At 47.7% G+C, this 22016-nt stretch overlaps 1 protein-coding gene across 1 annotated transcript; it reads right to left on the bottom strand.

Annotated features, from left to right (window-relative positions):
• Window positions 1–1451: 1451 nt before the first annotated feature.
• TRIM35 (tripartite motif containing 35) lies at window positions 1452–21103 on the bottom strand. Its single transcript, XM_079927628.1, has 6 exons — window positions 20625–21103; window positions 8793–8888; window positions 6338–6568; window positions 4770–4792; window positions 3887–4005; window positions 1452–2462 (listed from the first exon to the last, which is right to left on the bottom strand). The coding sequence occupies exons 1-6, from the start codon at window positions 21057–21059 to the stop codon at window positions 1885–1887; spliced, it is 1482 nt and encodes a 493-aa protein (XP_079783754.1). The 5' UTR covers window positions 21060–21103; the 3' UTR covers window positions 1452–1884.
• Window positions 21104–22016: the final 913 nt, after the last annotated feature.

The following is a 22016-nucleotide window of genomic DNA, read 5'->3' as shown; positions in this document are numbered from 1 at the left end:
ATTACAACTAACAAAATAATTTCAGGTCAAGATTATTATGTAGAAATTATATTTGATGGGCTAGATAAATACTTTATGGTAGAAAGTGCACACAGGACTCAGATGTGTTGGCTGCAAAGTGCCTTGAGCTTTGCTGAGTCTGAGAGCCTTTAGCAGGGCCCTGCTCAGCTCATACCTGTTTGCCAACATCCTCACCCCCTCGCCCACGCCTGCTCTTCCTTCACTCAGTGGCATATCCTACCACGTCCCTCCCCATGGCTGCCAATGATGTACACATCCCATTTATAACCAATATTTAGTTTCGAGTCATCATTTCTGCTTAAAATGTCCATTTCTGTGAACCAGGGGACACAAGCAGGAGAAAGTTTGTGAGCCCTTGGTCAGGAAAGCGCCCCATTAGAACACTGCTCCAGTGGGAAAACATTTCCTTTTACAGTACTGTCCCAGGACACAGTGAGTTGACAATTAAAAACTCTCTGCAGGCAGGTATGAGGAAGAAAAGGTGGAGGTAGGAGTCTGTAGGCATGGCAGAGGGAGAAGAAATCAGGATGAGAACACAAAAGCCAGGAGAACAAGAACGAGCAGGCTGAGGTCAGCAAAGACAAGAGCCCTGGAGCTCCCTCCCTCCTTGTACTTCCCCTGGACCGCGTCCCCTTCCTTCCTTCCTAACTGAAAGGGCCCCTCTTTCCCTCCCTTCTGTACCTTTGTGAGAAGAATCAGAGGAAGATGCTCCACACAATTACAGAAGGGCACCACCTTCCAGGCCTACAATCTCATTGCAGATGAGGAAAGTGAGGCCCACAGAGGGAACCATGGTTTTTAAATTGTGTGTTTTTAAGTGCTCTGGAACCTCTGTTCACAGGAAATCATCCAAGAAGTGTAAATCAATAAATCAGAGCCGAGCTGATGGGCAGTCTTGCCCCCAACCTCACCCTGAAGGGCCCCAGGGAGGCCCCTGGAGCAGTTTTAAATACTGGTACAAAGTGACAGACAAGCCTAGCCATGGGTCCTCCCCAAAGCCATGGCAATGGTCCTGTATTAACTATATTTTCTTCTTTTCTGTAATCTTGACACTTGGCATCTGGGGCTTCTCCGGCTAGCAAATTCCTAGATACAGCAAACAACTCCCCTATGAGCACGCCTTTCAAATGCAGCCAACCTTCTACACGCAGAGCTATACCCCCCAACCACCTCCTGTATCAGGCTCTCACAGGGCTCCTCCACTCCAGGCCAATATCCCCCTGTCCTAATCATCCCTAGGGGCAGCCCCTGCGCCCTAGCGCTGGTCAAAAGTATTCCAACTTGCCAATCATAAACCCACTTACCCTGCCTGGCCTGTTCCTTCCCTTGAAAAGCACAATAAGTCTCCCACCCAAGCTTTCCCCTCACGCCCCCTGCCTCCTAAGGACCCTGGTGCTTCCCAAACCCCACCCCACCCCCACCACGGCAGGGTCCTCCTCCTGGAGACTGTGAGTAACAAACTCTTCTCAACAGCAGTCCTCTTCCAGTCTGCTGGCCTCACCACTCTTGGAAAATGATGAAACTTACATTTTTAAACAGACCCATTCTTAGAAGCAAACATTATGCCCAGCAATCTTAGAATGTGAATCAGAAAATTCACATCCAGAGGATGCCACAACTTTGGAAAAAGCCTAATCAGGGAGGTGTCTCCTGGATAACTTTCAAAGGTGGGTAGAGAAGGGACCAAAAATGAGAGAGGAGGTACATGGCCTGGAGACACAGAAAAGGACAGGATGGCCAGTAGGAAGATCCTGGCAAGAAGGCGGGAGGCAGAGAGGTACCAAGGCAAGTGTGCCTTTGGGAAGAGACAGAAAGAAAATGGGACCGGGGCGCGAGACCCGGCGATATCAGGCAGGGCAGGCTTCAGCCATCCAGCTCCTCCTTGACGGTGATGCGCAGGGGGCAGATGCGCAGCGGCTCGGGGGGCCCGTCCCCCCGCGAGCCGCCCAGGTAGAAGTAGGGCCGTACCTCCCCGAAGCGGGCGTGGAAGGTGTACAGGTGGCAGTGGCGCTCCGCGTCGTAGAAGGACAGCTCACCCTCCTCGCACTCCAACTCCACGCGCAGGCGGCGCGGGATGGCGGGGACCAGGGGCGATGTGGCGGGGTCCGAGGTCACGCAGTGGTCGCCGTCCACGCCCTGTGTGCGGCACACGTACCAGAAGCCCGAGCGCGTGTCGTGGTAGCAGCTGTGCGAGTGGCCCTCGGCGCCCGCGTCCTGGCGCAGCCGCACCACGCCCACGCGCCAGCTCGGCAGTGCCCCCAGGTCCACCTCCCAGGCATGCGAGCCCTGCGACAAGACGCAGGAGCCCAGCAGGCAGGGTGCCGATGAGAAGCGCTCCGGATTCTCGACCTGGACCCGGTAGCCGTGGTTGGTGACACTGGTGAGGTCGTCTGACACGGACAGCCAGCCAGCCGCAGTGTTGGGATCAAAGCTGAAAGGCACTGGGTGGGCCGTGGGAAGAGAGTGGGTGAAATCAGCAAACCTGACAGCCCGCCCTGCTGTCAGGCCAGCCTGATGCCTCTGGTCCCCCTAAACTGACAGACTGTGTCCCACTGGGCCCAGTGCATGGAGGCGGCTGCCCGGGGCTGAGGGGTGGTGTTATGGGTTGAAATGTGCCCTGCCAGAAAGCTATGTTCAAGTCTTAACCCCCAGTATCTCAGGAGGTGACCTTATTTGAGAATGGGGTTGTTGCAGATGTAAGTATTTAAGATGAGATCAGACTGGAGTAGAGGGGGCCTTTAATCCAATATGAATGTTGTCCTTACAAAAGAGGAGAAGAGGCATAGACACATAATGGGGAAAAGTCCTGTGATATTGGAGGCACAGGTCAAAGTGCTGCAGCCACCAGCCAAGGTCTCACAGCAAATAGCAAAAGGTAGTAAGCGGCAGAGAAGGATCCTCCCCTACAGGTTTCAGAGGGAGCACGGCCCTGCTGACACCTTGGCTTTGGACTTCAAGCCTCCAGAAGAATAAATTTCTGCCATTTTAAAGCGTCTAGTCTTTGTCCCTTGTTCGGACAGCCACAGGAAGCCAATGAAGGCAGGGATCCTGACCCTGACACGATGCCTGTGACATCTAACAAAAGCACGTAACATGCCCCTGGGTTACTGACATTTCTCCCTGTAAAATCACATTCAGACTGCTACTCCAAAAGTATCAAGAGACTGGGTGGCTTAAACAACAGAACTATATTTCTCACAGTTCTGGAGGCTGGAATTCAGAGACCAAGGGTACCAGCATGCTCAGTTGCTGGTGAGGGCCCTCTTTGGTTTATAGATGGCTACCTTCTTGCTGTGTCCTCACACGGGGGAGGGAGAGAGAGAGAGGAAGCCAACTCTCTTGTGTCTCTTCTTAAAAGGGCACTAACCCCATCATTGGGCCCCACCCTCATGACCTCTTCTAACCCTAATCACCTCCCAAAGGCCCTGCTTGCAAATTCCATCACATGGAAGTTAGGGCTTCAACATATGAATTCGGAGGGTGGGGGGACATATAAACATTCAGTCCACAGCACATGATATAGTGACTCATGTGGGCTGGAATCACCTTGGAGAGGCACCCCTGAACTGAGGAACTCTTTCATTATATTATATATACAATACGTTTCGGAATAGAAAGGGAAGTCAGTTGCTCTTTCTGAAGAGGTGGCCAAGAGTCAGGACCCAAAAAGGAAGGGTTCGGCCAGGAGGGGTTTGAGCAGTGGGGCAAGAAGGGGAGTAGGGCACAGGGGCTTGAATGAAAGAGGCTAGAGAAGGGACCAGTGGGGGGAGGAGGAAGAGGGGTGGGAAGCTGGAAGGAGTGAGTTCAGCTGGCTCTCTGCCTTGCATGACCTCCCTGCTCTTACACCCGCCTGGGCCCCTCTCACCAGATTCGACACACACGAGCATCTTCCTCCAGACTCGGTACTGCAGGGAGTCCAGGTACTTGCAAACGTCGATGAGCATACCAGGCTGGACAGGCTCTGGCTCCATCGTGCAGAAGAGGCTGGGAAAGGAAAATTGGGCCTGGTGTGCTGGGCCAGGGCCATGCATCCTGGGACCTAACTGGGTCAGCTGGAAATAGGATCCCTTGCCTCAGGCCTAGACTCCCTGGCCATCTTACTCAATACAAGAGGAGCCAACTGGGCAGCTCACACCCCTTCAGGACTCAGTACTTGAGCCCATCCTGCCCCCACTGGGATGAATATAAATAGGAGGTTCTCAGACATGCATGTGGGCAGAAATCACACGAACACATCAGCTCACAGGGTACATGAATTGGAAGGCAGCTTAAGGGTCCTCTAGTCCCACATTTTGAAGGTGTCACTGGCCTTTGCTTCAACACCTCCAGTGACAGGGAACTCACTACTGCCCAAAGCACTTTCTTCCATCTTTGTACAGCTCTGACGGGGACACAGTTCTTCCATATTCATCCCTGTGAACTCTACAACCATCAACACAAACCAGCATGTCCTGAGGCTCTCAGAAGTAGGGGGCCGGCCCCCAGAGAACTACAGTCCCCGCGCACGACGGCACTCTCTCCCCACACAGGGAATGGTCACGTTGCACACTCAGGAAAACAACACTGCATCAGTGCAAATCAGAAGTGGGTGCCTTGAAAGAGGGCTCTCCACCTGGTCAGTCCCCCTGCTCCCTCTGTATTGCACCCAGCCAGCCTCATTACATGCCTGGCCCTGGAGCCATGGGAGTTTGCACCCCTGGTATTTCTGCTGACTCCTCCCCTCCCCTCTACCAGCCTTGTCAACTTACCGGCGTTTTCGGCTCTTGTGTTTCTGAAAAAGAAAAAAACAGAGACACAAACAGAGACACAGAGAAAACATGAGTTTCTGACCTCAGAAGGAGCCATACATCCCATGTTCATGGATCAGAAGACTTAATATTGTTAAGATGGCAATACCCCCCCCCCCAAACTGATCTACAGATTCAATGCAATTCCTAGCAAAATAACAGCTGGCTTCTTTGCAGAAACTGATAAGCTGATACTAAAATTGATATGAAATTCAAGGGACTCAGAAGAGCCAAAACAATCTTGGAAAAGGACAAAGTTGGTGGCTCACACTTTCTGGTTTCAAAACTTATTAAAAGTTACTACTCGGCCATAAAAAAAGAATAAAATTTTGGCATTTGCAATAACAATATCATGCTAAGTGAAATAAGTCAGGGATAGACAAATACTGTATGTTACTACTTATATGTGGAATATAAAAAAAATTAAACAAACGAATATAATAAAACAGACTCACAGATATAGAGAACAAGCTAGTGGTTATCAGTAGGGAAGGGGAAGAGGGGAGGGGCAAGATAAGGAGAGGGGATGAAGAGACACAAACTCCTATGTACAAAATAAATAGGCTACAAGGATATATTTACAGCACAGGGAATATAGCCGATATTTTCTAATAACTTTAAATGGAATATAAATCTATAAAAATTTTGAATCACTATGCTGAACACCTGAAACTAATATAATATTGTAAATCAACTATACCTCAATTAAAAAAAAACCTCATTAAAAGCAACACTAAACAAGATGGTGTGGTACTAACATAAGGACATATAGATCAATGGACACTGAAAGTCTAGAAATAAACTCTCGTATTTACTGTCGGCTGGTTATCAACAAGGGTGCCAAGACCATTCAATGAGAAAAGAAAGGTCTTTAACAAATGGTGCTGGGACAATTGGGTATCCACATGCAGAAGGCTGGATTCCCACCTTGTACCATATACAAAAATTAACTCCAAATGGATCAGACTTAAATGTAGAGACAAGACTATAAAACTCATGACTTTGGATCAGGCTATGGTTTCTTAGATATGACACCAAAAGCGCAAACAGCAAAAGAAAACAGATAAATAGGACTTCAGCAAAATGGAAAACTTTTGTGCTTCAAAGGATGTCATCAAGAAAGTGAAAAGATAACCTACAGAATGGAAACTTTCCATAAATCTAGAGAAGTGGCGCATAAAAAATAATTTAAAAAGTACTCTACTGTATCAAGAAGGAGTCAAGAGAGAAGAAACAAAAAATGAGAGAGGAAGAATAAGTGCAAGAGAGGAAGGGAGAGGGAGGAGGAGGGAAGGAGAGAGGCAGAGAGGAGTGGAGAGGCCCTCAAGGTCTTGATTAAAAGCTCCTACGAAAAAAAAAAAGCTCCTACGCCTCCTGACACAAGCCAAGCACCTCATCTGGAAGCTCCTCCAACCTGGGGTCCGGAAGCTACGGGAAGGCTGGGTTGGCCAGGGCCGCTGGCCTCAGGCTCCCCGCTGGCCCCTGAACATCTGGTCCTTGTCACTGACTCTGGACGTTGAGCTCCTCACCATGAGAAAGGAAACGTCATCCTCCTTCATCTCCATCTGCAGCCGCTCAATCTCATGGGCCAGGGCCTCCGTGTCTTCCGCCAGCCGCTTCATCTTCTCCTCGGCCAGAAGCTGCTTCTGCCTGGCCTCCTCGGCCATGGCATCCAGGATGGCCTGCTCCTCCACTCTCAAGAACTCTCGAAGCTTGTCAAACTCCTGCCGGATTCGCCCTTCCAGCCAGGAAGCCTCCACCTGCAGCAGAGGGCGGGAGGGGGCCTCAGCCACCACATCTGGCTCCCAGATGTTTAGCAAAGGAACTCCATTTTTCAGGAGAAATCACATGCAAAACCTCGAAAGACAAAATATACATGCAGCTCTCTTAGCACGAATTTATAAGTTTAAAATAAGTCAAACAGCCTAATGAGGTTGTTTTGATACATGAAAAATAAAATCAAATCACTGCTTATAGATGACAACTGTAGTCCTATAAATTCCTCAGCAATACTCTGTACCTGTATAGGTTGTGCAATAGTGAGGGAAGCCCTGAATCACAGACGTGAACTGTTGCAAACAGCAAAGATTTTAAAAAATTATTTGCCTTCCAGGGAGTTCCCTGGATGTCCAGTGGTTAAGACTCCGCACTTCCACTGCAGGGGGCAGGGGTTCAATCCCTGGTCAGGGAACTAAGATCCTGCATGCAGCACTGCATGGCCAAAATAAGTAAATAAATAAAATAAAATCCAATGTCTAATCGTTTAAAACAAATTATTTGCCTTCCAATATTAGGACCTCAAATTTGATAGAGAGGCTTACCAAAAAAATAGTAGGAAGTTTTTATTTTAAAACGGAATCATTAATAATACGCACACTCCTAATCATAACTACGAAAAGCATTTAAAATAAGTTAAAACAAAACCATAAACATACTCAAAGAAAAAGCAGAGACCTATTTCTCATCTTGGAATGAGAAAGACCTTTCTTATCATGATATGAAATTGAGAAGCCTCAAAGAAAGAATGAGATAATTGGATACATGTAAAAATAAGAAGTTTTACATGGCAAGAGACTAAATACATAAGTACAATTCCATGACAAATTTTGGAAAAACAACTCGAATTGTGTGCTCTAGCAATGGCAGGTTAGTAACCCACATCTTTGAACTGAAAATTCAATATGTTTATGGCTCTGATAATACGATGACAAAATGATTCATTGAAAAAGGGGAAATGACCAAAAAAAGGGGGGAAATGAGTTTTTGAAAAAGGACGAACTAGGAAAAATACTTCCAACCTATATGGTAGATTATTATTATTCTTCATAATAGTGTTCTTATGAACGCGCAAGGAGAAAAGACAAACATTCCAAGAAAAAGAATGTGAACTTCACAGAAGAAATGCAAATGGCTGTTATACTTGTGAAAGGATGTACACACTTATTAATAAACAAAGAAATGCATGTGAGGAGAGATGGCGCTGTTGAAATATCAGGTAAAAAGACTGATAACGCATAGAGGGAGAGAGTGAAATCCGGGATGATTCTTATCACACCAAAAGATAAAAAACAGAGTAGACAGGAAAAACCAGCCAGTGTAAATTCAGCTCCAGCCACTCCCATGCTGGCAGTGGCAGCCCCTCAATAAACAGGGAAACACAAAACTTTCATTTTTCATCCACCTGGACTGACTGGCTTTAGAGGAAAAGCATTAATGAAGCTGGAATCCTGGACTTTTCACACCTGACCTTCTGAGAATTCCACAGCGCCTGGGATGGACAGACAGCAGCTGTCACTTGGACACATGGACACTCCCTAGGTGTCCCCACCGCATCCTGCACCAGGCCAGCCAGGCACACGGCACAGGCCGAGCTTGGGAGGAGATGAAGCTGAGGGGCAGACGGAGGCTGGATGAGGCCCTTGGATGGTGAGGAGTCTGGACTGTGCCACGGGTGCCATGGAAACCACTGGACAGTTTTAAGCAGAGGAGTGACACAATCGATCTATCTTTAGAAACGATCAGCCCACTCCAGGGAGTGTGGACTGCAGGACAAGAGTGGAAGTACGGGGCCCGGGTAGGAGGCCAGGGAAAAAACAATGGGGACCTGGACCAGGATGGTGGCAGTGCAGCATGACTGTCAACGGACGGATGCATTCTGGAGACCATGGACGTGGGGAGTGAGAATGAGGGTGCCGCTGGCTTGAGCGGCCGGGCAAGCGGTGCAGCGTGGCACGTGCTGCCAGCCTGAAACCACAGGGCAGGTGGTGCAGGGGGCTGTTGAAGCTGCTCCATGGCTGCTGGCATGGTGCCTAAAGAGGCCACGCAGCCACAACCGGCATCCGAGGGCAAGGCTGTGCGAGGCCATCAGGGCTGGCAAAGGCCGACCCTGTGGGCAGCAGCATGGCCAGGGCCGGCCCACCTGCACCTCTCCCCGCAGCAACCCCGGGTGTCCCCGTCGCCCCGTTCAGCCCCAGCGTCACTCACCTGATTGTGCTTGGCGATGGCCTCGTAGGAGCGCCGCATGGCCCAGAAGGCCTTGGCTTTCTCCCGCAGCGCGTGTTCCATGTTCCTGCACTTGGCCTGCCGTGAGGGGCGAGAAGGAGGCAAGGATGCAGGTTAGGGTGGAGGCCGGGCAGGGATGCAGCACGCCACATCACAGCGGGAGTTGCACATCACCGTGGGTACCACTCGACCACATTTACTGAACCCGGTCCGGCCACGTGCTGTGGGACACAGCTGGAAAAGCACAGCCCTGACATTGAACTGGATGGGGTACAGCATAAAGGGCCTCAGATAGCCTCTAACCCAGCCCCTTCGTTTATACCTGATACAGATGGAGAGACAGGGTGAGGAGGTAAAGGGACCTGTTCCCTCCCACACTGGTCACGGGACAGCACAGAAGCCATCCCGCTTGGCCTAAAGCTGGTGAAGGCCGGGCCATGAACCCGAGCTGTGGGCCTGACGGTAAAGACAATGTACTCACAGGCTCCCTTGGTGACTTTCTGAACTGGACTGGTCTGCAGTCACGAAAGAATAGGCCTGATAGTGGGGATGACCCAGTTCTTCCCACAGGGCCTTATCTAAACTGCAGTCTTCCCTTGGTATCCATAGGGGATTGGTTCCAGGATCCCCACGGATACTGAAATCCAAGGATGTTCAAGTCCCTTATATAAAAATGGTGTCGTATTTGTATAAAATGCTATGTAAGTAGTTGTAAGTACAATGTAAATGCTATGTAAATAGTTGCCAGAGTGGCAAATTCAAGTTGTGTTTTTTGGAACTTTCTGGATTTCCCCCCCCCCGAATATCTTTGATCTCCCATTGGTTGAATCCACAGGTGTGGAACCTGTAACTACAGAGGGGCTACTGTACACGTCTCCCCGCATCCCTGCCTTATCCTGATATTCTAGTAGTGCTTGGATCGTGTGAAAGACTTTAATCAGCAGATTCAAATACTTCTTGCTTAGTTTTTGTTTTATAAATTTAACCTCTGCTCTGATCTCCCTGGGCTCCTAGAGGAACCACTGCTGGTTTTAGGTTGGATTCTGACCTTTTGTATCCCAGGCCTAGCATTTTCTCTCCATCTTTATCCTTTTCCCTCTACATTCTGAAAAAGCCTCACAAGTTTTCTCTTTGGAAAAATAACAATTCTAACAGCATTAATTATAAATGACTACCATTTATTGAGCATTTGCTATGTGCCAGGGACTTTGCTAATTACTTTACACATTACGTCACTTAATCATCACATTATTCCTATTAGTAATTTTATCAGCCCGCTTTTACCGATGAAAAAACTGAAGCACAGAAAGGGGAAGTGACTAGCCCAAGGGCACACGGCTAGTTCATGGCAGAGCAAGGATGAGAACCTAAACAGTGGTGGCAGGCAGCCTCTAAGATCGTTCCCAGTGATCCCTCCCTCTTGTGAGATAAGAAAGTTTGTTGTTTTAAGATGCCAAATTTGGGGCTAATTTGTTATGAGTGATAAATACAGATTTGTCCTCGAAAGCCTCATCCCCACCTGGGCCTGATGTAGATGGCGAGATTCTGGACTTCAAGCTGATGCTGTAATGGGACAAGATGCTTGGGAATCTTGGGAGGGGGTGAACATACTCTGCATGTGGGAGGGACAGCCATCATTGGAGCCAGAGCACAGATTGAAGGAGACAGCCTCTAAAATGGCCCCAATGATCCCACCTCCCTGTACTCATGCCCTGGTGGAATCCCCTCCCTGTGGGCTGGATCTAGTGACTTGCTTCTAACCAACAGAATATGGCAAAAGTGATGGGACATGAACTGAGGTGACAAAAAGTCTGCACACACACCCCTTTCTTGCCCTCCCGTGCTTGCTCCCTTGCATGGAAGTGATCCACCCTCTGGAGCAGCCCATGGGGCTAGGAACTGAGGGTATCCAGCCAACAGCCGCAAGGACCCGAATCCTGCCACCAACCACACAAGTGAGCCTGAGTGGGGATCCTGGCTTTCTTGGGCCTTCAGATGAGATTGTAGCCCCGACCAACACTGCAGCATCATGAGACCCTGAGGCAGAAACAACCAGTCGGGTCACGCCAGATTCCTGACCTACAGAAACCATGACATAATAGACATTTTTGTTTTAAGCCACTATGATTGGGGTAATTTGTTACACAGCACTAGATAACTAGCCCATCTGTCCTGCTCCACAGTCCATTCTTTTAACCACTCTTCTCCAGAAAATAAACAATGATTTGTTTTTCTGCAGCTTTTGTTTTCTATTCATTCTAGTCATGTTTATGTTCTTCTTGACAATATTTAACAGATTTTTTAAAAATACTGTTTTCCGTAGTATATCACCTCTAAGGTGTGTCTCGTCAACAGCAAAATAACATTAGCATGAGCGTCCCACAAAACCACTGAAATATCATCCCAATGTGTTATTTTGTGGGACGAGATGTATTGTTGCAAAGTTATGTAATAGGGTCCCCAAAGACAATTCCACGATTTGCCAAAGAAGTGTGAATGACAGGAGTGAAGCAAGTCACATTACCCAGGGGCATGCTGGCCCCAAACAACACGGCCCAACCTTCTGCCCTTCAACCTTCAGTCCGGGATTTACAGGGTAATGAAGATGGGAAGGGGGTGACAGTCCCTTGTCCTTCCCAAACTTTTCAATCACTTGGAGAGTTTTGCTTTAATTCAGCAAATCCCAACCCTAAATAAAATGTGCCCTTCTCTGAGATGCTAGCTGGTGAAACCCACCAATGATTATATTACCACCAGCAAGCAGTTATTATTGAGCATGTACTATGCACAAGGCACTAAATTAGGTACTTTACAAACATCATTCTATTGAATTCTTACATTTCTGCAAGGTAGGCGCTCTATTGCTAATATATAGAAGAGAAAAGAAGGCCCAGGAAAGTTAAGTACATTGCCAAAATTATAGTTAGCAGCAGAACCACGATCTGTCTGCAGAACTGACCAAGAATAAAGGCCACAGTCTTAACCACAAGACTACCCACCCTATTTCATTCAGGGAGCTACTACTATGTTGTCTAGTTGTCTTTTGTGTTTCCAAATGTGTCATCTTATTTCCAAATCTGTTGACATCAAACATGTCAATTTCTTTAGTTCTGGAGAATAAAAGCTTATAGTTCTGGCCATACTTTGCCCAATTCCTTAAACAACCTAGCATGTGAATGAAATTTTCCTCCCATAAATGTCAAATTAAACAACGCATCTTTAAAACTTATGGAAAATCAAAACCTGGAAATGACCCAAATGTCCATCAGCAAGAGATGGGTGAGTAAATTATGGTATATTCATGCAATGGAAAGCTACTTAGCAGTAAAAAAAGGAGCAAACTACTGATACCCATAACATAGGTGAACCAAAAGGTATATGTATATACTACTCTGGAGAAGAGTACACAGTATCATTCCATTTACGTGCAGTTGAAGATCAGGCAACACTAATCCAAGGTGATAAATCAGAAAGTGGTTGCCTCTTGGTGGAAGACTGACTGGGAAGAAGGAGGGACCCTCCAGGGTGATGGAGATGTCCTCTACTTCGTTTGCAGTGGTAGGTATAGGGTGTGTGTAATAGAACTCATCCAACTGAACATTTAAGATCTATGCATCTAACTGTATATAAGTTATACCTCAAATTTTTAAAAGCCTATAAAATGAAAACTTTAGAAGTTTTAACTTTTTCTTATAAATTACCAAGAGCTTAATGAGAGGAAATTCCTTCCTTTTCACTCCAATTTTTTTTTTTTTTTTGGCCCTGCTGTGTAGCTTGGGGGATCTTAGTTCCCCTACCAAGGATGGAGCCCTGACCCACAGCAGTGAAAGTGAAAGCACCGAGTCCTAACCCCTGGACTGCCAGGGAATTCTCTTTTCTCTCCAATTTAATGAGTTACTTTGTACCTTTCAATCTCCTTTGTTGTTGTCACCAATTTATTTTCTTTGCATAAGACATAAACGTGCTATCTCTTAAATAATTATAAACTGAACACCCCTGTAACCACCACCCAGGACATGTCCCTTCTGAACCTTAATCCCTTTTTTCTGTCAGAGGAAACTCCTAATTTCTATGGTACTTCCTTGCTTTTCTTTAGAGTTATATCCGCTATGTATGATCCCTAACCTAAATAATACACTTTAGTTTTGCCTGGTTTTGAGCTTTATATTAATGGAATAAAACTACATATATTCTTTTGTGTCTTGCTTCCTCTACGTAACATAAAGTTTGTAGGATTCAAATACATAATTGTATGTAAGTTTACCCGTTCATTGTTGCATTGTAATTTATTTTATGAATACACCACAATCAGGTATCCATTCTGTTGTCAATGGATAGCTGGGTCATTTACAACTTCGAGTCATACAAATAGGATGAACATTCTTGTATAGGTCTCCTAGGGCACAGGTACACTGGTTCTTCTACAAAATATTTCCTGGGGGTAGAATTGCTGGGCCACTGGTACGTGTATCTTCAACTTTCGTAGATAAATGCTAAACGTTTTTCCAAAGCAGGTGTACCAATTTATGCCACATGAGCAATGTGAATGAAAAACGTTTATTAACCATTTGGATCTTTATTTTTAAATACCTGTTATTAAAATCTTTGACCCTTTTTCTATTGAGTTGCCTGCCGTTTTCCTACTGGCATGTAAGAATTTATTATAAATACACAGTGTATGTCTTTTATGGTTTAAATGCATAACTAGTATCTCCTATTGTACCACTTATATTTCTTAATTTCAGTGTGATCCAATGTATCAGTGTTTTCCTCTGGAATTAGTGCTCGTTGGTTTTAAGAAATACCTCCCTCCTCTGAGGTCATAAAGATAATCTCCTATATTATTTAAAGTTATAGCTTTCCTTCCTTTCACATTTGGGTCTAATGTGGATACCTGAAGTTTATTTTGTGAATGGTGTGACCCAGTAGCTTGTTTGCTCCAAAAGCATTATTTAAGAATAAACTGGAAACTAATACAACATTGTAAATCAACTATATTTCAATAAATTTTTTTTTTTAATTTAAAAAAGAATACTACCATCCCCCTACTGGTCTGAAGGCCACCTCTGTCATACACCACACACAGATCTGTTTCTAGGTTCCCCAGTCTGTTTCCCTGGCCATCTCTTTATCCTTGCGCCAGTACCACGATCTTAACTTCTACAGCTACAATATAAACTGACATCTAATAAATATTTCCTAAGAATGCTTTGGCAATTCTTGGCCCTTTGAGCTTGCATGTGAATTTTAAAATCAGCTTGTCAAAATCCACAAAACCATCATGTTGGGATTTTGATTGGGATAGAATTGACTCTACAGATCAGTTTGAGAATAACTGACATCTTTAAATACTGTCTTCTAATCTATGAATATGGTATATCTTCCCACTTAGTCTTCTTTGATGTCCCTCAACAGAGTTTTCTATTTTTCCCTGCCAGAGTTCTGCACACTTCTCGTTACATTTATTCCCAGATATCTGATTTTTTTAAAATACTATTGTAAATGGTTTTTAAATTTTTCTATTTGCTACTGATATAAATACAACTGTTAATCTTTATTTTACAAACCAGCGTTCTGTCTAAACTCATTTACATATTTATAATTTATCTATAGCACCTTTTTATTTTCTATGCCACAGAAATTTCTATGCAGATTCAATCATATTATCTGCATATAATGCCAGTGTTGTTTCCCTCTTTCCAAACCTTATGCCTTTATTCCTGACTTTACTTGCTAGGCTCTCCAATACAAACTTGGATAAAATTGGTCATAACAGGCATTCCTGCCTTCTTCTTGTTCTCAGTAAGAAAACTCTAAGTGTTTCACCATTAAATATATTTGCTATAAGTTTTTTGGTATTCTTAAGCAGTTTAATAAAGTTCCTTCTATTCCTAGTTTGCTAATTTTTTTTCAATCACAAAAGGATACTGAATTTAAGCAAATGCAATTTTTGCATTTAATGACTTCATCATATTTAAGTGGCCCAGAATTGGATTTTGTTTTTTTATCCAGTCAGACAGCTTTTGTCATTTAACTGGAGTACTTAACATAATTACCAATATAATTGCATTTAAGTCCACCTTCTCGTTCTGTGCTATCTGTCCTGCTTGCTCGATACGTCTTTTTCTTCTCTTCCTTGTCTTTTTTTAGACTGTAGACTTTTTATTCCACTTTTTTCCCCTATATACATTTAGTGGTTAACCTATGAAATACTACAGGGAGAAAGTGCGATTTCAAATGAATCTAAACAATACACTTTTCATGTTTGCTTCTGATATTCTGATTTTAACACTAAACACACTTGGATCACAATGGGACCCACCATTCAGGGACCCGCATGTAGTCCAAGGAGTGCCTGAAATGACAGAGACTAGCGGGGGCTCTGGTGCAAAGGCTGGTCAGGACCAATAAGGGTCATCACTGCCCTGCGTGGAGCTAAGTGGCCCATGACACATCTGGAACATCACCCAGGGCCCAAGCCCAGCAAGAGCTCTGATTTTGGCTTCAATTATAACATTCAAGATGACTTAAATTATAAATAAACACAAAATAGGAAGGTTTTATTTACACTAAAGGATTCAGAATGTGATTATATAGTCTACAAGGTGTTTTTAAAAATTACAATTTGATACCTTAAGCAGCAAATTTCAACTGCATCTTTAATATCCTAAGGATTTTACAATATTGTTTTACCCAAAATATCCATTAACACAGGTGCTGTGTGATATAAAAGAAAAGGGGAAGGGTGCCAGTCAGAGAATATTATTTCCTGTCACAGCACCCTTTCAAGTACTTATCAAAGTGCTAGAGCTATGTGTGCAGCCAGGGTTGTCCAGCACAAGCCAGGTTCTCTGTCCTCTGAGGCCCTACATATACTGCTGCTTCTCACCGATTCCCACCTGCTTCACCCAACTATCCCAACGTGGCCTTGAAAACTAAGCTCAGGCCCTCTTCATTTCCTCCAGAAAGCCACCTTGGCCTCCCCAGTAGAGTTTAGTTGCCTCTCTGTGGACACCTCTGCCACTGAACTTCCTATTCAGCATCACCACTTCACTTTCCTGTAAAGGCTGCAGGCTTCCTGGGGGCAGGTCCTCTTGCCTGGTCCTCTCACCGAGCACAGTAGCGCTCCATAAACTGCAGACGTAATGAAGGCTTGCTCTGAAAAGGTAGAGACTGTTTCAACCACTGCACATCTCCAGGTCTCAGCACAAACTAGATGCTCAACTAACCACTTGCCCAGTTGACAAATACACTCGGCGTTGACGTTCTCTCCACTACACCCCATGGCCTCCTGGATCGAGAGCTCAGAGGCCTGATCTGTACCTTGTCCTTTTCACTGACCACCGGTGAGAACTTTGGCAAAAGCTCTTTCTCGGGCAGTCAGGCTCCAACCCTGAAAGATAAAGGCAAGAAAGTGCCCATGGTCTCTCAAATGCCACCATAAAAATGAAGAATGCAGTTTTCTCTGTACATGCTCACCTAGCCCATCACCAGGATTTTCTGGCATCTGTCTCCGGGTAGTGTCATTTTTCCTATGTATTTCAAACATTTGTTTTTCAGGCAGATTGAAATAGCAGCTAAGAGCTCTGGCCCTTGGCCACCCAGGTTCAAATCCCAGCTCCTCCACTTAGTAGCGGGTGATCTTCAGCACGTTCCTTAACTTCTCGGCGCCTCAGTTTCCTCATCCGGATAGGAGGGATGAGAACACTACCTAGCTCAGGATGGCTGTGAGGATCCACGTTCACTACTTATAAGAGTGCACCAGGCATGTGTTAGCTCGTTACTACTGAGTGTCACTTGGTCCCAGGTAACTTAACTCTCCTCCTGGTTTATTTTCCGGGTTTCTTAAATGGACTGCAGAGATGCATCTGGGACAACCTGATCTCATTCAGATGCCCTTCTTCTCCAACTCCAATCCAGGCTCCCATTCTTCCTTTCCCCTTGGTGGTCAGTCCTCCTTAAGAAGCAGGTGTCTACCATGGCAACTAGAGCTAGGCCCCCTAACTCAGGAGCCTCAATGGGCAGTGCTCAGTAAGACCCCATCCTGCCCCTGGTCACAGGCCTTGCCAGGAGGCAAGTAAGCATCCTCCAGTACAACCTGGATCTGGGAAGGCCTGGCCCATAAGGAGAGATCCAGGATGAGGCGGAACAGCTGGGAAAAGGGGAAAGGATTGGAAGGGGGAAGACTTCAGAGGTGCCTGGAATAAACCTCGATTAGGCTTGGCTAGACTGATTCTAAGACGGTAACCCCAGAAGGGGAAGAGGCTGGGTCTGGGGCAGGAAGAAGCTGGAGGGCAGAGAATGGCCGTCATATCAGTCCGGTGAGATGGAGAAGAAAGGGGTCTAGACAAGGAAGTTCTGAGGCCTGGGACCTGGTGGAGGTTCAGGGCTGGTTTGCTCTGAAGATGCAAGCCGGGCCAAACGTCAGACTGGGAGTCAGGAGACCTGCGTTCTAATGCTAGAGGTACCGCTTTCACTGCCTCTGACTGACCATTGGTGTGATTAGTATTCGATCATGCCCACCTGACTCCAAGAAGGCAGGGGCTTGAACCACCCTGTCCTTTCATGCACACACTGTGCCTGGCACAGAGCAGGCACTCACTCCACACCTGTCGGCCCACTGATGATGGTTCTCATCCACACAAGCCTCTAAGGACCCACAACACAGAGGCGGCTGCCCTCACGGCTCCGGAACAGAGGGCCAGCAGGGACCAGAGAAGCTTCTATCGAAGTCCATGACCAGGGCTTCCCTGGTGGCGCAGTGGTTGAGAGTCCGCCTGCCAATGCAGGGGATGCGGGTTCGTGCCCCGGTCTGGGAGGATCCCACATGCCGCGGAGCGGCTGCGCCCGTGAGCTGCGGCCGCTGAGCCTGGGCGTCCGGAGCCTGTGCTCCGCAACGGGAGAGGCCACAACAGTGAGAGGCCCGTGTACCGCAAAAAAAAAAAAAAAAAAAAAAAGTCCATGACCAGAGTAAGAGCAGAGCAAGGCCCCAGGTGAACTGTACAGTAAATGTTCTAACTCTGGACAAGTTGCTTAACCTCTGTGAGACTCAGTGTCATTGCCTGTAAAATGGGGAGAACAGTACCCACTTGTAGCAAGTTGAATAGCAGCCCCTCCAAAGATGTCTACATCCTAATCCCCAGAACCTGGGAACGTGTTACCTTACACGGCAAAAGGGATTCCGTAGATGTGATTAAAATATGGATTTTAAGATGGGGAGATTATCCTGGATTGTCTGCGGGGGCCCCCTGTAATCACAAGGGTCCTTACGATAGGGTGGCAGGGGGGTAGAGAAGACGATGGGACAACAGAAGCAGAAGTTGGAATGATGCACTTCAGAGATGAAGGAAGGGGCCTCCAAAAGCTGGACAAGGTAATGAAATAAATCCTCTCCTAGCTTCCAAAGGGCATGGAGCCAACACCTGGATGTCGGGACTTCTGACCTCCAGAGCCGTAAGCTAATAAATCTGTGCTGTGTTAAACCACAAAGTATGAGGCAGTTTATTACAACAGTGAGAGGAAACTAATACACAACCTCATGGGGTTTTTGTGAGGATTAACTGTGTTGACAAGTAAACACTTAAGAGCACAGGGTACCTAGTTTAGTGGTCAAAAAGTGTTGGCTGGTATGATTATTTTTGCTGGAGTCCCTCATACGGTTGCCAAAGAAATCTTTCGAATGTACACATCTCATCGCAAAGCCCCTATGGGACAGCTTTCAGGGCTCCCCATCAGCCCCTTCTCACCTGTCCAGCCTTCCCACACTGTCCCCACCACCACCGCCTATCCACCCATGCAGAACGACAACTTGTCTATTTGCTGGCTGACGTCCCCACACTACAGTGCGAGCTCCAGGGGGCAGGGGCTCTGGCTTACTGACTTCTGCAGCCTCAGCACCCAGGATAGGTCCTGGCGCACAGCTGTCTAACGCATGAGTGATGCCACCCAGCACCAGGCTGAGCACACTCCTCAGATCTTTCCGGACTGGACTCCTCACCCCCTCAGACATAGCCCTGAGTGCCCACTGGTCTGTCAGCATCATTCCTCTGTTTAAAACCCTCCAACTGCTCCCTACAGCCTTTAGAACAAAGGCCAAGACTGGGGCCTCCTGGCTCCTTCTGCAACTCCACCCTCATTCTCTCAGTGTCTGGATAGTCACTGCTTCTGGACCCTTACACATGCTGCTGCCTCTGCCTGAAATACCCTCCCTGACCCCCCTTCACCTGGCTAACACTTCCTAACCCCTCAGTCTCTGCTTGAAGCTCCTTGAAGGTACGAATTACTGTTTAGCTCGTGTCCTGCAGTATCCCCAGGGCCTAGCAGTACGAGGCATCTGCTGAATAAACAGAAAGATGTCATTAGACCATATGCACTTTGGGGCACCTGGCTCACTGGTCTTGAATCCTGGCTTAGCTCAGCCCTGGGTTCTGCCTTAGTGCTCTTGGCCTTGACCCCTGCCCATCTTCCTGATCTATACTTCTGGCGGTCCCACGGTGATTCGTCATGACTCGATCCATGGTGGCCCCCTACCTCAACCCCAGCCCCCAGAATGCCCAGCACTTACTTCAGCTATCCCAAATCAGGACCTGGCACTTCTACCAAGGGAAATGAAGGAGAAAAAGCACTGCTGTGGACCACTGTGACAGCAGTTACAGGCTTATCCCATTGCCGAGCTAGTGTAGGGTTCAAACAAGCATATTGATGACATTCCCCTTCACTTGAACTTTGTCAAAATGTGTATGGAACTGTCAACTTTTGATATTTCTTAAGAAAGGCATTAAAGCAAACAAACTAAAACAGTGTCTGGAGACAGGCATTCTTATAGTGCCTCCTTTTCAGTACACTCAGCTTCAGACTAGCAGAGCTGGGTTCTCCAAACTGTGGGTCTGACCTATGTATTAGTAGGTTTTAGTTGGTGATGAAATAAATTAATATTTTACACCCTGTGCAGTTTTTAAAATAAAACGACAGAAAATACCTGAGTACAATAGACATTTTCACAGAACTTTTGTTTCAGCTGATACAGACACCATACATGCATGTGGCAGTTCTGGGTCTCAATGGAAAAAACATGTCTTACCATGTACTAGCTGAGGTCAAAAAATCTGAAAACCCCTGAGATGGCTACTCCTTATTTCCTGATCATTCTTCCTTCCTCTGCCAAAAACTTCTCCATGTTAGTTTGCCCTAAAGTTGTTCCTTACCTTATTTATAGCCACTGGAACTCTAGGGGGATGCTGAGAGAGTGATCCAGAAGGGACCAGGTGGCCAGGGCCAGGGCCAGAGGCCTCCCCACAGCTACACAATACAGGGATCCAGCCCGGGAAGGAGGGGAAAGATGTGGGGAGATCTAAAAGGCTCCACATCTTTGGCCAGGTCTTGGGGTCCTGCACCTCCACCTTGAGTGTGCCAAGTTCCAGGGTTGTGGGCTTACCCACACCTGTGCTTCTAAAAGTGGCATGGGCCACACACCTGTGGTAGAAAGGGTGCACGGCCTCAGCCCTTCAGAGGTGGTGGGGCAGGGGAGCTGTCTTGAGAACATCCTGTAACCCCAGTTCTCACACTTCCTGTTGACATTCTCTCTCCTTCCATCTCAGGCCCCTGGGCCGGCCTTGATGAAGAAGGCAGCCTCTGTATGTTACCAGCGGCAGGGAGTGGGGGTCCCGAGGAGGCACCAGCAAGCTGGCAGGGGGAAGAGGGGCGGGACCGGGCACACCAGCTCTGGCAGGCTGGAGTGCAGGAGCAGCGGGGTCAGGGTGCTGGGTTCCAGTCCACGTGCGCACTCAGCCACCTCCAGCACGCGGCCGCGCTTACCCGAAAGTCGTGGGCAGTGTCCTTCACCGGCTGCACGCGGTGCCCCTGGTGCCGGGGGTCGGTCTGGCACGAGCAGCACAGCAGCTCCTTGTCGTCGAGACAGAAGAGGTTGAACTGGCCGCGGTGCAGGCGGCAGAGGCGCGGAGAGCGGTGGCCGGTCCAGCGTGCGCCCTCGGCCTCCTCGCGCAGCAGCTTCTCCACGAGGTTATTGAGGGTGTGGTTGGTGCGCAGGTCGGCGGGGGCCGCGCGGTCCTTGCACACCGGGCAGGTGGGTGCCACCTGCACCTCCCAGCAGCGGGTCACGCACCCGCGGCAGAAGTTGTGGCCGCAGCGCAGAGTCACGGCGTCACGGAAGGGGTCGTAGCAGACGGCGCAGAGCAGCTCCTCCTTGAAGGAGCGGGAAGGCCCGGGGGACAAGGCGGGCCCCGCTTCCATTGCCCCGGATCCCGGATCCCGCGCCCGCAACTTTCGCTCCAGCCCCTCCCATCCGCCGCGCGGCTCCCGCGACCCTGCGGAGGCCGGCGGTCAGCCCCTTCCACTCGGAGCACTGAGCGACAGCGGTGCCGGCCAATCGCGCTGGGCGCGCTCGGGAGGCTCCGCCCAAGTTCCGGTCGGCTCGGGAAACCCCGGAAGAGCGAGGTGGGCCCCGTATGCTCCGCAATCCCGGTCAGTCCTAGGCGAGCAAGTTTAGCCGGGAAAAAACACCCCAGCAGTGTTCTAGGGCTTCCGTGTCACTGCAACCTACTTCCGATTTCAAATGGGAAATGAAGTCTAGGAGCCTCTTCCTTAAGTGGTCCCCGGAAATCTCAGGCCCGTGAGGTGGGAGAAGCCAGAGCTCCTTACTTCGTGGTTCCGAAGTGAAGTCTGATCTTAACGGCGTCGTTAGCTTTTTCACCGCTTAAGAGTTTGCAGTGCCCTTTCAAAGATCTGTGCCCGCTCTTGCATTAGTTGCTTACTTATTTTGGGCAGTCTTGTGCCTGCCCCCTGGGGTAAGGCGGGAACAAATGAGAGAAAGGGGCAGTGGAAGACCTCTGAGAAGATCCGATTCTTGTCCCGTGGTTGAATAGGCGGGCAAGTCACCATCTTTCCAGAATCTATTTCCTCGTGAGTGAAACAGAGCTCAAGGACGTCTGCAAAGTTAGCTGTGGGAACTGAAATCCAGGCTAAATTCCTGCCAGGTACAGCAGGCCTGAGTCTCTCCAACCTGCGTCACGTTGATCACTTTACAACGTTCAGATGTGGGATTCCTTTCCCCTGGAACACTTTCATTTCCGGCTTCCGTTGGAAGACAAGTCTCCACAGGTCTCATGTTTCTGTATGCCACCCAGAGACACTGCCTTTTTGGTACTGTCTTTTCAAGGACGTTTCTATGATGAACAGCCTCAGAAGGCA

This window comes from Stenella coeruleoalba (genome assembly GCF_951394435.1).
Source record: "Stenella coeruleoalba genome assembly, chromosome: 7".
NCBI lineage: Eukaryota > Metazoa > Chordata > Mammalia > Artiodactyla > Delphinidae > Stenella > Stenella coeruleoalba.
Note: the sequence above shows the minus strand (reverse complement) of the source record. Positions and strands in the feature narration are given on the sequence as shown.

Excerpts from the sequence above, each read along its gene's own strand:
- TRIM35 (XM_079927628.1), bottom strand. The coding sequence starts at position 21,059 with ATGGAAGCGGGGCCCGCCTTGTCCCCCGGGCCTTCCCGCTCCTTCAAG. Across the intron at positions 6,569-8,792 it reads CCATCGCCAAGCACAATCAG|GTGGAGGCTTCCTGGCTGGA; the intron begins GTGAGTGACGCT and ends CCTCTGCTGCAG. Across the intron at positions 4,006-4,769 it reads CACAAGAGCCGAAAACGCCG|CCTCTTCTGCACGATGGAGC; the intron begins GTAAGTTGACAA and ends TTCCTTTCCCAG.